Source organism: Schistocerca gregaria, chromosome 11, assembly GCF_023897955.1.
Source record: "Schistocerca gregaria isolate iqSchGreg1 chromosome 11, iqSchGreg1.2, whole genome shotgun sequence".
Lineage (NCBI taxonomy): Eukaryota > Metazoa > Arthropoda > Insecta > Orthoptera > Acrididae > Schistocerca > Schistocerca gregaria.
Genome location: NC_064930.1, coordinates 49926920 through 49947545, shown reverse-complemented (window position 1 = coordinate 49947545; position 20626 = coordinate 49926920). Strand labels below are relative to the sequence as shown.

Genomic DNA, 20626 nt, shown 5'->3' with positions numbered 1-20626 from the left:
CAGCTCCTAATTTACACTACTTTACCTTTCACTTTCAGAAAATGTGGGAGGATAAATGGTACTCCAAATTTCAGGAACTATAAAAAGGAATTTAGGGTACAAACAACTAAAATGTCTTTACTACCTGTAATTATTATATTTCATTTGCACATTTCATCAAATGGATCATGAATTATTGTAAAGCATGAAATCACACTAAATAAACTACAAAAATCTTTCATTTCTTAGAACTGGGAATTTGGCTCTCAGTGGCTCATATGTAGCTTTCTCCATTTTAATTGCATTCCTTAAATGTTCTGTGGTTGAAAGGTTTAGTCTCACATTTTAGGGACTAAACTGTGTTTGCACAGTCTGCAGCACAGCTGTCAATTCTTTTGAACAGCCAGCTACACAGCTCAGTAATGCATCAGCCTCTACTGGTGAAACATCAGGAGGATAGCAAGTTCTTTCTGTCTGTGCTTTTATGGTTGGTTCTTGGATTAGTAGTACTCAAATAGATATAATATGTGCATGATGTATGCAGATACATGAGGAGATGGGCTCCATTTGCGAATAGCTGAAAATACTTTTGGCCATGTTCAGCAGCTTTCAGGCTGCTGCCCCTCATAGTAGCAGTGATGGAGAATCTGGATCATCACATGGGACACCTCGGGTGTTGTTTACCTTGCCCACGACTCTGCTACCAAGGCACCTTGCAGTGAACCTAATGTGAATGAGCTGCACTCACCAAACAATGATAAGTGGGAGGTAACAGTTAGCTTTGTTTGAGACAGGAAGTGAATGCTGAGCCTCACCCATCCATCTTATGGGAGGACTGGCAGGTGCTGATCCATCAGTGTCCAAACAGGCACAAGGGGAGAGGGATTTGCTAGATGATCAGGAGCTCCAAGGTCAGATACATTATGGAGCTGCTTACCCAAACGGCATCCAGGACTGGAAACGAATCCAACATGTACTGCATACGTCTACTGGGAGGGGAGGGGGGGGGGGGGAAGGGGGGATTGTCCAAGATGAGAAGGATGCCATCTGCTTGTGGCTATCAAGTTTACACGGTGCAACTTTCTGCAAGTTGTGCCTCATGTTGGCACCAATGATGCTTGTCGTTTGGGTTCTGATGCCATCCTCAGTTCATGCAGGTAACGGGCACGAATGGAGAAGAGCCATTATCCCATGTGTGGGGTGCAGGCAGTGCACACAATTTTCAGCGTCATTCCCAGAACTGATTGGGTCCTTTCATTTGGAGTGAGTGGATGTTCTTAACCAAAGGTTTCATCGATTCTGTGACTAGGGCAGTGGTGCATTACATAAAGCAAGCAGATAGAGAGCAGAAGACTCATGGAGAGCCGATAGTGTTTTTCGACAACTGACTGTCAAAATTTTAACAGTAAATTGTTGAAGTATTCATAGTTCCTGAATTTAATGCCCTCCAAGAAAGTTATCATGGTCAAATTAGCCTTTGAATTGAAAGCTGGCTGCAATCCTAGGTACAAACTCTTGCAATATTTAGCAAGGCATGGAATGTACACTGAAAAGCCAGACTAGGCATCACTGTGGTGGGAGTGTCACAAAAGTGATGGGGAGAGGAAGGGAAAGAATGAATACAGATGAAATTTGTGGAATACATGAAAGCACATGCTATTGATGGCAACAAACTCCTCAAAGACTAGTGAAAATAAAATTCTCAGATTGAATAATATTTTCATGTTGCAAACATGTCACTGTACTTCAAATACTTTTTGCCACAAATAACTAGGGAATTATGGAAACATTCATTTTGATTCTATATGTTGTGTGTGTTAACTGTGACTGTTGGACACTACATTACAAGAGAAAATATTTCTTTAGTTTACCTGTGGCAGTGGTGTGTACTTTGCACCTACTCATTTGCATCATTCCGTTATAATACATCTTACTGCTTGCAGGTAATTTCAGGCATAAGGTAACAACTCACTGCATAGTAGAGGTGCTGAGACAGTGAAAGGCACATCAGCAAGACTGATAACTTAGTTAGGTTTAACCCAGCAACTGTTTCCAAACTATGACCTGATTTTACAGGCTGACTGCATTGTGCCAGTTTTGTGAATAAGCAAAGCAAATAGTCCACATGACCTGTGATTATGGGATCCATTTCCATTCTTTCAGAGGAGTTCATTTGCTTTTCAAAAAGAGCCATCATATAGAATTACAAAATCATTCATTAAGATTTTTGCATTAACTAGGTATGTCTGTTGTTTTGAACATAATTTCTGTGTCTTTTCTTACAGATTGGAATCACCTTCGTCTTTTTCTAAACACACAACAAACTATTTATTGTTCCATAAATGATCAGTTCTGATGCCACAGAGAGGTCAGTTCAACAACTTTTTTGTTTTTAATTGTATCTGGTAGCTGAGCTTTTAGGTCATGTGGCCTTCCCTTTGATCAGAAACTACTACTGGTGTGTATTCCGTATGGTAAGATTACATAGCAATTTAGTCTAGTGTTTTTTTTTTAAATATTATATGCCCCATGCTATTATTACCTAATGAGAATAACTCTAGACTTTGTTAGTATTAGGTAACCCAATGGCTAACTGCAAGACTACAAATCCAAAGGTCTCTGTCATTAAGCTACAGATACCTTGTAATTGGCTGAGAAAAATCAGTTCAGAGGTGGAAAGAGTGCAACAGCATACCACTGTGTGTGTGCGTGTGTGTGCGCGCGCGTGTGTGTGTGTGTGTGTGTGTTGGTAGTAGAAGATAACAGCAGCATTCAGAACCTCCAAGCTGATGACAGCTTACCACCGCTTTAGTTTTATATATACTTTTTTTGACATTTCACAAAATGTATTCCTCTCACTGACAAAAGCAGATGACTTATCCTTGACTCTTAGCGTACTCCAGTTAGTTAACTACTTGTTAGCCTTACAAAGTAGTTTTCCAAACCTAGAAAGTACAAGAATGCATTCCACATGCAATCCACAACTTGATTAGCATCTTTCATGCAGCTGTGCATCTACATCTACATACGAACTCATATGCTTGTTCCATTTCATATCACTTTGCAATGTTATGCCTACATATTTAATAGACCATCTGTACACTGCTAATACTGTATTCTGAAATTATGGGATTGTCTCTCTTACTGCATTCACTTGCATTTTTCTACTTCTGAAGCAAGCTGACAGCCACAGACTGCTGCCCATTAGATCATTTTACATATAGAGAATAACAGCTGTCTTATAGAATATATCTATGTCACTTTTGGTGATGCCCTTGTGTCTGACGACAACTCGCTGTCAAGGCCAAAATACTGGCCTCTATTACATGAGAAGTGTTCGTGCCATTTACATATCTGGGAACCTATTCCATATGCTCATATCTCCCTTAACAGTACTGAGTGGGACACTGCATCAAATGCTTTCCAGAAATCTAGCAATATGCAGTCTGCATGTTGGTACGCAAGATATAATGTGACAAAAGGTCAAGATGTTTATTGTTTCTGTCTCAAGAAAATGTATTACGTTCGATCTGAGAATATGTTCAGGAACTCTGGAGCAAATGGAGTGTTTTGGATATTTGCCTGTGATTTTGCAGATATATTCTTTTACCATTCTGACATACGGATATCACTTGCACTTCTTTCCAGCTGCCTGAGACTTTGTATGAGCTGAGAGATTTGCAATAAATGCAAGCTAAGTACGGGGCCAATCCTCTAGAGTTCTCTCTGGAGAACTGATTTGTGATTCCTTTCTGACATGGCAACTTCTTTTTTTCTCTCTTTCTCTTATCTACACCACGCAGCCCATTACTATGTCCCCAGTACAGGATTCTGTGCACTGGTCAACTCCTGTACAAAACTTTAAACTTCAGCTTTCCTTTTGCATTCCTTTAGAGCCACACCAGACTGGTCAATGAGTGACTGGAGAGAAGCCGTTGACACACAGTGATTTTATGTCTCATGTTCTAGCAAAATCTGTTGCTGAAGTACGAGGGTGATAGTTGTATGCTTCACACATCTATCCTTTTACAGACAAGAATTTCTCACAACTTTTGCCCATCATCACTTGGCATACTTTTTTGAACCGAGAGCGCAAGTCTGCTTCCTCACCATTTTCTGGATTTTGTTATTAAACAACAGTTGTCTTTTCTGTCTGCAATCTAGTTACTTGCCACAAACTTGTTCAGCGTGTGATTTACAGACCATTTACCATTTGCCCACATTCCTCTATGTGCACCATATTTGACCTAAATGATATTTGCTCATTGTCCAAGTGGGACGCCAACAACAGCTTATCTGCTCTTCCTAGCAAAGCTATTCTCCTAACCTTCTTGAACAGTTCATTAGCTATTGTACCCATCATTACTGCACTGACATCATGACCACTAATCCATCTCCATACTAATATTGTATATTATGTCAAGACTGTTCATAGCTACAAGGTCTAAAATATTTCAATTATGCATGTGCTGTCAAACTAGTTGATCAGGACAGTTTTCAGAATACTGTTTAAAATACTTCACGAGTGCTTGTCCATACCACATGCAATGTATGTACAGACACCTTAGTGTACACTCAGATTAAAATTATCTTTCTGCACTATTGAGTGTAGACATTCATGGAATGATTCTGTAACTAGGACAGCAGTATTATGTGGTGAATAAAAACATCCAATGCTTGAGTTAGGGAGGAGGAGGAGATTAGCGTTTAACGCCCCGTCGACAACGAGGTCATTAGAGACGGAGCGCAAGCTCGGGCGAGGGAAGGATCGGGAACGAAATCGGCCGTGCCCTTTCAAAGGAACCATCCCGGCATTCGCCTGAAGCGATTTAGGGAAATCACGGAAAACCTAAATCAGGATGGCCGGAGACGGGATTGAACCGTAGCCCTCCCGAATGCGAGTCCAGTGAGCTAACCACTGCGCCACCTCGCTTGGTAATGGTCGAGTTCATCATAGCTCAACTCTTGGAATTGGCACCAATTTTAATGTCACTTTGTATGCATATCTTTTAGAATTCTTAAGTGTATTTATAATGTAAGGAAGCAATTTTACAAACACACATGCTAAAACTATTTCACCCACTCAAAGATAATACTTAAATCCATACAAGATAAAGCATTAAAAAATATTCTATCTGGCCTGTTTCCTAGTTTCTGACCAGGAACTCACTATAGTCATGCGAGTCTTCCACTATTACCCTAAAGCAGAAATGTGACTTCTAATCTGAGTACACGTTTGCCAACCACCTCATTATTTCCACCACAACTCAACAATGCTTAACACCATGTAGTCACATAAATTCTAAAACTATCTCTTTATTTGCACTCTTCTCAAACTCCTCTTTTACATTCATGCTGCATGAGTAAACCTGAGTCCATGGTAATAATAACAAACTGTAATGAGTGCATTTAAGCACTCACAGTATTATATAAATGTATCACATACATATTATATAAAAGTATCAGATATATACAGACCAACTGTCATACTTTTAAAAATTAATTAGTAGATCTGGGTACGAGTCCTCTTGTGAGTTAGAAATTCTGAGCAACAAATTCACTATGATATATTTCACTGGGAGGCAGCAAAAAATTTTACAATTGATTAATGAGAACACCTTTGATAATTCATTATGTTCTTGCACATTAGCCTTCTACTTCTGCTATTTTTTTCTGTCATATTTTCTAGTTTAATAACCTTCACATGTAAATAATGATAGTGCATTCAAATAAAATAACACACCTATGACCTGAAAAACTAAAAGTAATGTTGCTCATATCAAGTAAAGGAACACAGTGTACACTAACTGTGTAGGAAAGCTTGACCTGGACTGTCTTGTGCCACATCACTCATCCTACTTTCAAGACCAGAGTCATAAGACATCTAGAATAGTCCAATCAAAACACTGTTTTTCACTGAACACTTATTTATGATAACAAATGATTAATACAGACATATGCCTTTAACACACTCATTTACTTAGCACGCAAATTACTTTTCTGGCACCAAACAATTCCATGGTAAACAATCCATCATATTAGCTTTACCTCCAAACTAAACATGACACAAATAACTCAACAGACAGTTATCTTACATTCCCTTCTATACCTTTTTCCAAACTTGTTGAAATTTTGACAAACAAAGGAGAAAAAGCCTTCATGTCAGGAAGATCTAATTCCCACAAACTAACGATTTTAATGACTCACCTTGCACCATTATCGCAGCATCACTATGAAACTCATGTATTACTCACACATTCCCTTTATTTGGTAACATGTTAGTATCAATTATGTGTCAACATATTGCATATGATGAGGATACTAAGATATTTTATTTTTAGAAATGGATAATAAGAAACCTAAGTCACTATTAAGTTCTCATTCTACATACTCTTTACAGGTGTTTGTTTCAATGGTCTGCCAGAAAATAAAAATAGTATACTCTTATGTCTTGGTTCTTATAAGGTGCCAAGGACAGCACAAACTAATACTGATCCACAGGTTGCAATAAAAGGAAGAAGTCATTAATAAAGACATAAATGAACAGTTTACAGTTCTGATGTGAGACAGCAAATAACATCCAATTCTGGTAGAATGACAACGTCTTTCGCTTTAGCTGTTCAAATGTCTCACTGTTGTTCAACTTTGTTGTTGTCTGACCAAGTCCTACAAAGTGGTCCAGCTGGTGGACAGGTTCCTGTCCATCTCTGTTGGGTGCAGGCTAGTTGTTGTCTTTGTTGGAGTCCTGGATCACACTGGGTTGACATCCTGTCAGAGATCTGGGTGGTGCTAAGGACTGTTGCTGAAGATGCTAATGATGAGCAGCAAGGAACAGCTGGCGTTGAGCCCAAAGCGCAAGTGCTGTCAGCTAGTGGTCATGCAGCATTGTAAGTAATCTGGCAAAAAGATTTCCATGAGGTGTCACATGACATATGAACGCATGCTGCATGGCATGCAGATGAAATGTGGTGCTGTATTTAAGCACCAGTTGGCTACATGCACTGTTGGTGGGTGACGCTGGTGTCTCTCGTAAGCCAGCCTGAGTCTGGCATGTACACAGAGCGATTTGCCACTGTTCATAAACACATGTCTGGCTTTGGTGAAGGTTGCCTAGGGGTATGGCAACCTGCTGGCCACGTTTTTCATGGAGGTATTTCCCAAACGAGTTGCTAGATATTACATAACCCAAAAATTGAAAATAATCTTACACTTCACATCCCCAGAGTGTAACTTTGTTTATTTGCATGAAGACATGCTTCATTCATTGGGGTGGTGTTGGCATGTATACATACCTGTCCTTTCTTGAACTCGCACTGCTGGATTCCTAATCTTTGTTTCATTAAACATAATTTTCAAAGCCATTCATATCTGTAAGGTTTTGATCAAGTATTCCTAGGTTCTGTCTGATATTACCAAGTAACAAGGGTTGAAGTGTGTGTTTTCTTCTTTATTTTGGTTTCTTTACCATTGTAAGGCTTGTTGCATCCTTGCTTCTTCAGAACACCCCTCATGTTCTTGAGATGATCAGGAAGCTTTTGTTTTGTTCTGCTTCGCTTTTCTCTTCTTTCATCACCACACATTCTCTCTAGCATTTTGATCCACTCACTGATGTCAACATTATTCATGTTTTTTTCCTGGGATTTTGCTTCTGGGAATCCCACGTCAAATTCTTGGTAGCTTTCTACTGTCATTCCTAAATGATTGCACCTCATAAACATTTCTTCCTTGTAACTAAACTGAAATCTTCTTCTGTTCAAGCAATCCATTAGGCTTCTCTAAATTTTGCTAAAATATGTAACATCATAGACTGAGCCTTCTGGGTAGAACTTGTAATTCTTGATATGTCAAACCCTCTTTTCATCATATTCCTGCATGGTTTCTTCAATATTGTTTTTGTTCTTGGCAATTTCATACTTCATAGTCTCCATTCGGTTATGGAGTCCATCTTATTTCCTGGATTTCCACTACAGCCTTCTCTATTTTGGAGAAATCACTATGCACTGCTTTAACACATTTTATTCCTTACCTAAATATGTGCTCGCCTGGAGTAACCTTCCCACATTTCCAATTGTTTCAGACTGGTTTTGCATCATTGGTGCTCCCAATTCAGAAATTCTTTACTGCCTGTTTGCTCTTCTGTCTGCATTTTAAAATTCTATAACTTCTTCCTTCTCCTTTAGGCATTGTACTTTTCAATCTTCCTCTTCTTACCTGCCATTCATCCTTCTCCTTTAGCTACTGTGCCTTCTGATCATCACCTTCCTTGACCAGCCAGGGATTCTTATTTCTCCTAGGTTCTTTAATCCCTCACCTTATTAAACCTATTTATACTTTAATTTTATTTTCTAGTTCCTGTTTGATACTAGACACATTTGGCTTTTCTTGATTTTTGCATGGCCCTGAGAAAGGTGTACATAATATTATCTTCCATCCTGAATTCACTAGTGTCTAAAACCCAGAGTCAGATTTGCCCCTTTGTTTCATTTTGCCACTATTGTGGTCATTTATTTTCCCATTAAATACCTCTCTTGTTTCAGCCAGAATGAATAATCACCATTTGACTTCAGTTAATAACTAACATACATTTCCAACACCAGCAGTTCCAATCTTCACATGATACTTCAATCAAAAATAAAAACATTAGTCATAAAAATTCTACAGCAACAATGCTGGGCAAAATTCCAAATTGCTTCTTGTTATACATCTTGTTACACTGAACTGCTGGGGCATAGTGTAGTGTGTCCTGCAATTCTGAAAATGAATCCAGTGTTCTTGTGACTCATGTAACTATTAAACACAAAGAAATTTCAGTTTCTCACTCCACAGTTCCTTCACACTTCAGTCTGCTTAAGTTTTTCACAACACTGGCTCCTACTGGTCAAACAATGTGTACTGTACCACCTACTATCAGTAAATCATGTTAAACTCTTCACCATCACTTAATTATAATACAATGATTTCAATTTATTCTCTCCTGCATTCTCCCTCATCCAAGATAATCCTGTCACTTGTGCTGTTTATAAGGTATCTGTGCCAGGATCAGGTACACTGAACTACCATGCATTATGCCATTTATTATTGCTTTTACTATTTGAATCATAAAACTTTTAGAAGCCAACAGTTACATCAGAACTTTTTATTTCACTGAACACTTATTTCTGATAAAATTATTAAAAAACCACACACTTCCTACCTTGGCACACCATTCATTATTATTCTAACTTCATGGATTCTTTTAGGTTGGGCAAGAACATTTGTAACAGTAAGAAAAAAAGAGCATAGGCTAAAAGTTAGAACCAGTCTTTTACTATGGATTTCACATGCTGATCTTAAAAGAAGCAAAGTTCTCAAAACAATATTTATGAAGGAGCACCAGAATATCAAGACTGAGAAAGCTTGCAATGCTGAAGTAAGTGTTGGAATAAGGACGAATGAAACAGTGATAGCATAGAAAGAAAATGGTATGGGCATTTGCTTAAAATCTTAACAATGGTGACCAAACGACAGTTTGTGATTGGAAATCACCTTTCTGGCAGGAACATAGTAGGCCACTTAACTCTTGGAAAGACTGTATCACTGAAATATGGTGTATGCAAGGAGGATGCCTTGGAGAGAGATGCTTGCAGGAAAGAGCAAGAATACAGCAAAATGTTGTTATTAATTGATCTTTGTATTAATTAACTGCAAAAATAATACTAATACTCTAGTACTATCACAACAGAACAGTTTTCTTTCAATAACAGGAACTGCCATACACTGATCAGTCAGAACATTATGACCACCTTCATAAAAGCTGGTAAGGTCCACCTTTGGCACAGATAACAATAGTGAAACATTGCACCATGGAAGCAGTGAGGCCTTGGTAGGCCGCTGGATGCAGTTGGCACCACGTGTGCATATATGGGTTACCTAATTCCCATGATTCTGGGGAGGAGGGTGGGGGGGACAAAGAGCTCTGACACTTTCAATCACATCCCATGTTCACATTTGGCGAGTTGGGGTGCCAGCACATCAATTGGAAGTCACCACTGTTTTCCTTGAGCCACTGTATCACACTCCTAGCCTTGTGACATGGTGCATTTCCTTGCTGAAAAATGTTACTGCAAATGGAAAACATGATCAGAATTAAGAATGTACATGGTCAGTTTATGATACTCTTTGGCTAACATGGTGTCTTGCAAGAGCTCTACTGGCCCCATAGATGCCCACATGAATGTTTCCCAGAGGATAATGGTGCTACTGCCAGCTTGTCTGTTCAGCAGTATAGATGTCAAGTAGCTGTTCCCCTCGAAGATGGCAGATATGCACCCTCCCATCAGTATGATGAAGATATCAGTATTCATCAGACCATGCAATGTTTGCTACTGTGCCAATGTCCAGTGTCGATGATCACATGTCCATTTCAGTCGCAACTTCAATAACATGGCCTTAACATTGGCGCATGCATGTATGGTTTGTCAGCAGCACAGACTCATCACTAGGAGTGTGTTTAAAACACACTTGTACTCTGCCCATCATTAAAGTCTGATGTTAGTTCTGCCACAGCTCACTGCTTATCCTGTTTTGCCAGTTTGCCCAGCTACAACATTCATCTGTCGTGATGTCTGGATGCGATTTTGCCTCGGTTTCACCATATGCTGAAAACACCACAGCTATTCTCAAACACCTGACAAGGCATGCAGTTTCCGAATTGTTCACGCCCAGTCTACAGACCATCACAGCCTGTCCCTGGTCAAACTCAGATAGTATGTTCACCTTCCCCATCCTACACACAGAGAGCACACTCCCCGATACTACATGCACCATGTGTGTGACTAGCAGTCATCAGTCACCAGTTGACAATGTTATCACCTAGACAAGTTTATATCAATAGTAGACTGCTGGTCATCATGATCTGGCTCATCAGTGTGTATGCATTCAGTATTATGACTTCCAAAGGGATGCTGGCCAAAGCCAAGCAAACCATGTCACAACTTTGGAGAGAACTTCCAAATCTGTCTGTTTATCACATGCATGTACTGGAAAGTAATGCCTCTAAAATTTTTATACTGTTCCCAATATCAGTCGAAGTATTACTAGTCACACATACTCTGTTGACTTTCCCACTTTGCCGAAAAATATGCAATCCTCAGCTACTAGCAGACTCTGAATTACAGTGTGTAACATGGGGGTGTGTAACGTGACCATGTCATCACATGAGAATACCCTCAGAAAGCACATAGTATAAATTCAATAGTTCATTCACACATGGAGCACTCTATCCTTCAGCATGACAATGCCAGACCATACAGAACTTTCCTTTGACTTGCAACAGCCCGACACCTTGCATTCATTATTATCAATCATTCTCCATACAGTGCCGGCTTGCCCAACTAACGAACATCTTCAGGCACTATATTTTGATAGTGGTGAATTGGTGTGAATGGAGGTGAGGCTGTGTGTCTGCCAACAAAGTAAAAATTCTACAATGACAGCACCAACTACCTGGTGTCATTGAAAGAAAGGTGTCTATCATCAGGATGACGATGTTGACAAGTAAATATACAAAAATGAAGAATAAAGGCATAGAATGTTAATAAAGTTTGTTTTAGTTGAAAAGCTTTAATAATTTTCACATAAATTCGGAGGCATTACTTTTCAGCATATCCTCGTGCCCAAAACTTACACGTATCACACATTAAGTTTTAACTGTTTACATAATGAAGGTGGCTTTCAATTCATATAATAGCTACATGCATCTCTAAAGATCTACATCTACATCTACATGACTACTCTGCAATTCACATTTAAGTGCTTGGCAGAGGGTTCATCGAACCACAATCATACTATCTCTCTACTATTCCACTCCCGAACAGCGAGCGGGAAAAACGAACACCTAAACCTTTCTGTTCGAGCTCTGATTTCTCTTATTTTATTTTGATGATCATTCCTACCTATGTAGGTTGGACTCAACAAAATATTTTCGCATTCGGAAGAGAAAGTTGGTGACTGAAATTTCGTAAAAAGGTCTCGCCGCGACGAAAAACGTCTATGCTGTAATGACTTCCATCCCAACTCGTGTATCATATCTGCCACACCCTCTCCCCTATAACGCGATAATACAAAACGAGCTGCCCTTCTTTGCACCCTCTCGATGTCCTCCGTCAATCCCACCTGGTAAGGATCCCACACCGCGCAGCAATATTCTAACAGAGGACGAACGAGTGTAGTGTAAGCTGTCTCTTTAGTGGACTTGTTGCATCTTCTAAGTGTCCTGCCAATGAAACGCAACCTTTGGCTCGCCTTCCCGACAATATTATCTATGTGGTCCTTCCAACTGAAGTTGTTTGTAATTTTAACACCCAGGTACTTAGTTGAATTGACAGCCTTGAGAATTGTACTATTTATCGAGTAATCGAATTCCAACGGATTTCTTTTGGAACTCATGTGGATCATCTCACACTTTTCGTTATTTAGCGTCAACTGCCACCTGACACACCATACAGCAATCTTTTCTAAATCGCTTTGCAGCTGATACTGGTCTTCGGATGACCTTACTAGACGGTAAATTACAGCATCATCTGCGAACAACCTAAGAGAACTGCTCAGATTGTCACCCAGGTCATTTATATAGATCAGGAACAGTAGAGGTCCCAGGACGCTTCCCTGGAGAACACCTGATATCACTTCAGTTTTACTCGATGATTTGCCGTCTATTACTACGAACTGCGACCTTCCTGACAGGAAATCACGAATCCAGTCGCACAACTGAGACGATACCCCATAGCTCCGCAGCTTGATTAGAAGTCGCTTGTGAGGAACGGTGTCAAAAGCTTTCCGGAAATCTAGAAATACGGAATCAACTTGAGATCCCCTGTCGATAGCGGCCATTACTTCGTGCGAATAAAGAGCTAGCTGCGTTGCACAAGAGCGATGTTTTCTGAAGCCATGCTGATTACGTGTCAATAGATCGTTCCCTTCGAGGTGATTCATAATGTTTGAATACAGTATATGCTCCAAAACCCTACTGCAAACCGACGTCAATGATATAGGTCTGTAGTTAAATGGATTACTCCTACTACCCTTCTTGAACACTGGTGCGACCTGCGCAATTTTCCAATCTGTAGGTACAGATCTATCGGTGAGCGAGCGGTTGTATATGAGTGCTAAGTAGGGAGCTATAGTATCAGCGTAATCTGAAAGGAACCTAATCGGTATACAATCTGGACCTGAAGACTTGCCCGTATCAAGCGATTTGAGTTGCTTCGCAACCCCTAAGGTATCTACTTCTAAGAAACTCATGCTAGCAGATGTTCGTGTTTCAAATTCTGGAATATTCCATTCGTCTTCCCTGGTGAAGGAATTTCGGAAAACTGCGTTCAATAACTCCGCTTTAGCGGCGCAGTCGTCGATAACAGTACCATCGGCACTGCGCAGCGAAGGTATTGACTGCGTCTTGCCGCTTGTGTACTTTACATACGACCAGAATTTCTTCGGATTTTCTACCAAATTTCGAGACAATGTTTCGTTGTGGAACCTATTAAAGGCATCTCGCATCGAAGTACGTGCCAAATTTCGCGCGTCTGTAAATTTTAGCCCATCTTCAGGATTTCGCGTTCTTCTGAACTTCGCATGCTTTTTCCGTTGCCTCTGCAACAGCGTTCGGACCTTTTTTGTGTACCACGGGGGATCCGTTCCATCTCTTACCAATTTATGAGGTATGAATATCTCAATTGCTGTTGCTACTATATCTTTGAATTTGAGCCACATCTCGTCTACATTCGCATAGTCAGTTCGGAAGGAATGGAAATTGTCTTTTAGGAAGGCTTCTAGTGGTACTTTATCCGCTTTTTTAAATAAAATTATTTTGCGTTTGTTTTTGATGGATTTGGAAGAAATGGTATTGAGCCTAGCTACAATGACCTTGTGATCACTAATCCCTGTATCAGTCATGATGCTCTCTATCAGCTCTGGATTGTTTGTGGCCAAGAGGTCAAGTGTGTTTTCGCAACCATTTACAATTCGCGTGGGTTCGTGGACTAACTGCTCTAAATAATTTTCGGAGAATGCATTTAGGACAATCTCGGAAGACGTTTTGTGCCTACCACCGGTTTTGAACAAGTATTTTTGCCAACATACCGAGGGTAGGTTGAAGTCCCCACCAACTATAACCGTATGAGTGGGGTATTTATTTGTTACGAGACACAAACTTTCTCTGAACTGTTCCGCAACTGTATCATCGGAGTCTGGGGGTCGGTAGAAGGAGCCAATTATTAACTTAATTCGGCTGTTAAGTATAACCTCCACCCACACCAATTCGCACAGAGTATCTACTTCGACTTCACTACAAGATAAACCACTACTGACAGACACCAACACTCCACCACCAATTCTGCCTAATCTATCTTTCCTGAACACCGTCTGAGACTTCGTAAAAATTTCTGCAGAACTTATTTCAGGCTTTAGCCAGCTTTCTGTACCTATAACGATATCAGCTTCTGTGCTTTCTATTAGCGCTTGAAGCTCAGGGACTTTTCCAGCGCAACTACAACAATTTACAACTATAATTCCGACTGTTCCTTGATCCAAGCATGTCCTGTAATTGCCAAGCACCCTTTGACATTGCAGCCCATCCCGCACTTTCCCGAGGCCTTCTAACCTAAAAAACCGCCCAGTCCACGCCACACAGCCTCCGCTACTGAGTGTAGTGAACTCCTGACCTATTCAGCGGAACCCGAAACCCCACCACCCTATGGCGCAAGTCAAGGAATCTGCAGCCAATACGGTCGCAAAACCGTCTGAGCCTCTGATTCAGACCCTCCACCCGGCTCTGCACCAAAGGTCCGCAGTCGGTTCTGTCAACGATGCTGCAGATGGTGAGCTCTGCCTTCATCTCGTAAGCAAGACCGGCAGCCTTCACCAAATCAGATAGCCGCTGGAATCCAGAGAGAATTTCCTCAGATCCAAAGCGACACACGTCATTAGTGCCGACATGTGCCACCACCTGCAGCTGGCTGCACCCTGTGCTCTTCATGGCATCCGGAAGGACCCTTTCCACATCAGGAATGACTCCTCCCGGAATGCACACGGAGTGCACACTGGATTTCTTCCCCTCCTTAGCCACCATATCCCTAAGGGGCCCCATTACGCGCCTAACATTGGAGCTCCCAACTACCAGTAAGCCCAACCTCTGCGATTGCCCGGACCTTGAAGGCTGAGAATGATCCTCTGAAACAGGGCAGGCAGCTGCATCTGGCTCAGCCAGAGACAGTGCCTGAAACCGGTTTGTCAGACGCACCGGGGAGGCTTTCTGGTCAGCTTCCGGGGACGCCTTTCGCTGCCTGCCACGCCTTGGAACGACCTCCCAATCAACCACAGGCGAGGGCTCAGCCCCACTGCGGGCAGCAACCGGGGCAACCACAGCGGCAGACCGATCTGGGGACAGACGGGATGAGGTTGACATCCCCGTGATACCCGAGTCCGGCTCCCCACAGTGGTGCCCATTGGCAACAGCCTCAAGCTGCGCGACCGAAGTCAGCGCCGATTGCAGCTGTGAGCGATCATAGGAAAGTTCAGTCAATCAACTAACGTGGCACACAAAGAAAGACAAGACTTCATGTGAGTAAAAGTTACATTCTGGGCTTCCCCTTGCATTTTTCAGTGAACATTTGACTGTGCTACTGGTGAATTTGTAACCACCGCTGTTATTTGGCTTTCCCCAGCTCTCAACCACGTTATCAAATTTAAACCTAACCTAGTCCTTGGGTTGCACTGTAGATCAGTCTGCTGCAACATACAAATTCTACACCTACAAACTGTGTAACAATTTATGTCTCTGACTGAAATGAAATGTTGCTGCTGTCAGTCCTACTTTCACTTTGTTTACATATTCAAATTCAACACCTGATGTCCATACAAAACTTACTTCTGAGGCTTGTGACCACACAAATGCCATTAAAAATCATTTACAAATTATAATTTTTATTCCATACCATGTTACACTGCAATAATGTACCAACTGCACAAGACCGATCTCTAAATTTAATGGCACTGCAAACATTCATGACAATCAGTTATTCTTAAATTGCACATTAAGGTTGTCATTTAAAAGAAGCATATCAGAGCAGACTATACTCACTCTATAGGAAAAATGTAATCAGTATAACCGAGCAGTGCATTAAAAAATTTTCATGTTTACTGAAAATTAAATTTCAACTCTTGCCTGAACTCTATGTGAGGTTTAACACAAAGCTTAGTTCAATGCTCTGTGCAACGTATCATATTTGACAGTGAAAGATCACCAATTTTTAGTAGACTGCATTGCTCACAGTTCCAGCAGTATGACATGAATTGTTTGTATGCATACACCATCCTACACATAGTAATTAATGAAACATTGTTAAGAAATGCAAATAAGCCACTTACTATGGAGCCTGACTCAGTTGGTACTTCATCTGTTTCCTCTTTTTTCATCCATACAAGTGGCTTCTGGTCCATGGCTGCAGTTCTATATGTCTGAAAAACAAGCATTCTGATAAAAACAGTTGTTAACAGAGTCTGTTGCTACCATGAGGTACAGCTCAAAGGCAATATTTTCAATTCCCTGATGGGAGCAACAAGTGTGTGATTACACAGGAAATAGATTCAAATATGGCTGAGGAAAATACTGTTCAGTGATGTCAACTCATTTACATTTTACTGGTTATAAAGATCAGAACACTCAAAATCAATGTAACACTGGCTTATGGCACACTAGCATTTTGTGACAGTTAATCAATATGTATATTTTTTGCATGATCAATCAAAACAATACATGCATTGCAACGAAATTACTGAACAGAACCAAACATTTCCCACTAGACTTTGTTCACTCTTAATTTCAGTCTCGTAGGCACACGACAAAAACCCAGACATACAGATTGTTAGCTACCCAGTGAATAAGCATTTTTAACACAGGTGTTAGTTCAAAACTTTCGTCGTCTATAATCATTCATGGTTGATACTCAATTTTGAGTAAGCACCGCCATCTTTACCTGATCATGAAAGAAAAGTATATACTTTCAACTGTAGTCACACTGTGGAAGTTCTGATTCTTGATTACCATCAAGATTTAACATTCGTTAGCTTCTTCCTTATAAAACTAATTTTGTTAAAGACATTACACTTAAGATACTTAGCCAAATTAAATTTTTTGCCATTTCCTAAATAACGTTACAACATTCTTCTACAGAACAACATTAAAAGTCACACACTCCAATAAACTGGTGTTTTCATAGGATTTACTGAACTATAAAAGAAAACGAAGTAGCGGAATAATCAAAGCACACAGAAAACTAACAAAAAATGAAACAGAATTAATACTTTCTACAGCATTTCCTTTCAAGCTAACATACCCAAACCACAATACGATTTAATAACGGGGGGCACTTATAACATGGCGTACAGTAGCCCTACAACCTGGACCAGCCTGCATCGCATCACGGCCCAAGTTCCTCCACAAAAATTATTACGACTAAGAAAATCAACACAACCATACTAACATAGTGAATGTGCCATCTTCACTGTCCGCCTTTTCTCGTCAGTCACGCAGCATATAAAACGTACATTCACTTTCTCTGGAGATCATTGTATACATTAAATGCCAGCACGCCGTAGATGATGTGGTCACAATTAAATAATGAGTACAATCTCACTCACGTGTACCCACTAAAATTAACAATAGAAAAAAATTATGTCAGGAATAACTATCACAGCGTCATTACAAGATATTCGTAGACTACTATACTCATCACCATAAGCTGTTGTTATAATACACAAGAGGTGCGGTCTTAACTGAGTTGCAAAACAAATTTTTGTCTTTCATTTAGTTATGTTTGTAATCTCTATATGTTTATTTATTACCTGCAGTGTGTAACACAAATTTCCTCAAAAACATAACATGTCCCAAGATTAAAAACGCACCGTTAGCGAAAGCACATGATCTGTCACAATTGCCGCCGATGCACAGTCTCCATACGGTCAGTCAGATGTTCGGACGTCAAAGTTTTTAGAATCACAGATACACCAATCGTAAACACAAGGGGGAGGCGGAATTTTGTAATTAATACGTAATGCCAGTTTGTCTGGTACCACTGTGAAAAGGACGTATTATTAAAGAAATAAAAAGTAATTTCCAAGAAAGATTGCTTCTCGAAGTCGCGAGGTCCAAACGATACATATCGAACGTGCGATCTAAATCGATCACGCGGCTCTGGTGGCGGTCGTTATGAGTATGTTTACGGTGGTCACTAAAGCAACGGCAAAAGAAGAGCTTGACAAAAATACTTGTAATTACAAAGGATACGACTTTCCTTATTCGTTGTCGGTGTTGTCGTCATGTGAAAGTCCATTTGATTTACACGCTACAGGAACAATTCCCTTTTTTCCATTAATTCGTGGGGGTGTGTAACTTGGAGCAACTAAGGGAACGACGGAAAACAGATGAAAATGACGATCACAAATAATTGATCGTAATGTCTGCCACTAGAGTCATGTGATCGATTTAGGAGCGCACGTATGTATCGTTTGGACCCCGCGACTTCGAAAGGCAATCATTCTTGAAAATTACTAAATAAAATATCTATATTGTAACTCTTCAGGCTTTCCCAGCGAGATCTTGGCATGTGGAATAATCGGGATTACTGCCAGATGTTTGTGTCGCTCTGGCACAATGTTTCGGCCCCGTAATTAGTTGCCTTCTTCAGGTGCTGCTGTATTGGAGGATCTTGTCCAGTATTTATGACCAGAGGGCGCTGGGTGCTCTCTTTGCGGTCCGCGCCCGCCTGGCGCTGCTTGTAATGTGTTGTCTCTTCCCCGGTGCTCCCTCGGATGTTCGCGCCCGACTTGGTCGCCATCTATGGCAGCTCTCTGAGGCCCGTCCTTTGTCGGGTTCCCTGTTCGCGGTCCGCGTCCGCCTGGCGCTGCTCCTGAGGTGTTGGCAATTCCCTGGTGCTCCGACGGTCGTCCGCGCTCGGCTCGTCCACCATCTGCAGTTGTTACAACTGTCTGTGGCCCGTCCTGCGTTGGGAGTTGCGTTCGCGGTCCGCGCCTGCCTGGCGCTGCTCCTGCGGTGTTACTACTTCTTGATGAGTTTCTAGGTTCTTTTCGTTGGGCCCTGATAAGCTCCAGGGCCGGACTCCACGCCGAGCTGAGCTGGTAACCGCTATCTCGGTTTATTAGGTTATCTGTGACCCTTATCTCGATGGCCTCCTTTATGACAATGTCCTAAAATCTTGGCATCCTTGTCACAATTTTCTTGTTGTAGTAGTCCATTGAGTGGCCGAGCTCCAGACAGTGCTCCGCTATGACAGATTTGGTTGACTGTCCGAGTCTGGTGTGCCTCTGGTGCTCTTTTCACCTGACGTCCACCGTCCTGGTTGTCTGGCTAATGTATGACATTCCACCATGGCATGGGATATTGTAAATGCCTGGTTTACATAGCCCCAGGCCGTCCTTCACGCTCCCTAGCAATGTCCCAATTTTGGAGGGTGGACAGAAGATGCTCTTTATATCATATTTTGAAAGAATTCTGCTGATCTTTGCAGAAATAGGTCCAGCATATAGCAGGTATGCCACCCTCTTCACCTCCTCTGGCTCCTGTTCTGAACCCTGTGGTTGGCTGGTAGCACGAAGTTCCCTTTGGATGTCTGTGGAGGAGTATCCATTCCATCTGAATACCAGCTGTAGATGTTCTATCTCTGTGACCAGACTTTCCATATCTGACACAGCCCGAGCCCTGTGTACTAATGTTTTCAAGACTCCATTCTTCTGCACTAGGTGGTGGCAGCTACTGGTTTGACGGTATAAGTCAGTGTGGGTGGGCCTATGAAACAGACTGTGCCCCAGAGTGCCATCTGTCTTCCTCTTGACTAGGACATCCAATAATGGGAGCTGTACATCCTTTTCTAGCTCCATAGTAAATTTTATACTTGGATGGCGTGCATAAAGCCACCTAGCTTCACCCTGCCATTGGACCAAATGACAAAAGTGTCATTGACATACCTAAGAAAGCACTTGAGTTTGTAAGTGGCTGATGCAAGTGGCTCCTCTTCATACCTTTCCATGAAAAGGTTGGCTACCACTGGTGATAAACGGCTGCCCATTGCCACTCATTCCTTTTGCTCACAAAATTGACCCCTGTAAAGAAAATATGTTGAGGTCAGTACATGCTTGAACAGATCGAGCAGGGCACCATCGAACTTCTCTCCAATGATATTGAGCGAATCGGTGAGTGGCACTCATGTGAAGGGCTACACCACATCGAAACTGACCGTGACGACAGAGTCCATGGTGTGTAGCCTGCCTTAGCAGTTGTAGGAAGTCCTCGAAGTTCCATATGTGGTGAGCACATTTGCCCACATATGGTGCCAATATCTTCTTCAGGTATTGTGCAGTGAGGTATGTCGCTGCTCCGATGTTACTGACAATAGGTCGAAGAGGGACCCCTTCCTTGTGGACCTTGGGGAGTCCCTAGAATCTGGGTGGTACAAGTGCTTTGGGATGAAGCTTCTTGATGATCTGTTCAGGTAGACCTGTATCCTTCAGCCAGGCAGGCGTAGACCGCAAAGAGAGCACCCAGCGCTCTCTGGGCATAAATACTGGACAAGATCCTCCAATACGGCAGTCTCAG

At 41.4% G+C, this 20626-nt stretch overlaps 1 protein-coding gene across 7 annotated transcripts in view; it reads right to left on the bottom strand.

Annotated features, from left to right (window-relative positions):
* The window catches only part of LOC126295321 (zinc finger protein 93-like), a 191597-nt gene extending 173429 nt beyond the window's left edge, over nt 1–18168 (bottom strand). For 4 of the 7 annotated variants that reach the window (XM_049987785.1, XM_049987786.1, XM_049987780.1 and 1 more), the window contains exons 1-2: nt 17920–18072; nt 16384–16473 (exon numbers count right to left, since the gene is read on the bottom strand). In XM_049987785.1, the coding sequence (XP_049843742.1) occupies nt 16384–16455 (72 nt within the window). In that variant the 5' untranslated portion in view covers nt 16456–16473; nt 17920–18072. Of the gene's footprint in view, nt 1–16383; nt 16474–17498; nt 17665–17750 lie in introns of all 7 variants that reach the window. The other 3 variants (XM_049987783.1, XM_049987781.1, XM_049987784.1) reach the window with 3 other exon arrangements.
* Between the last annotated feature and the right edge of the window lie 2458 nt (nt 18169–20626).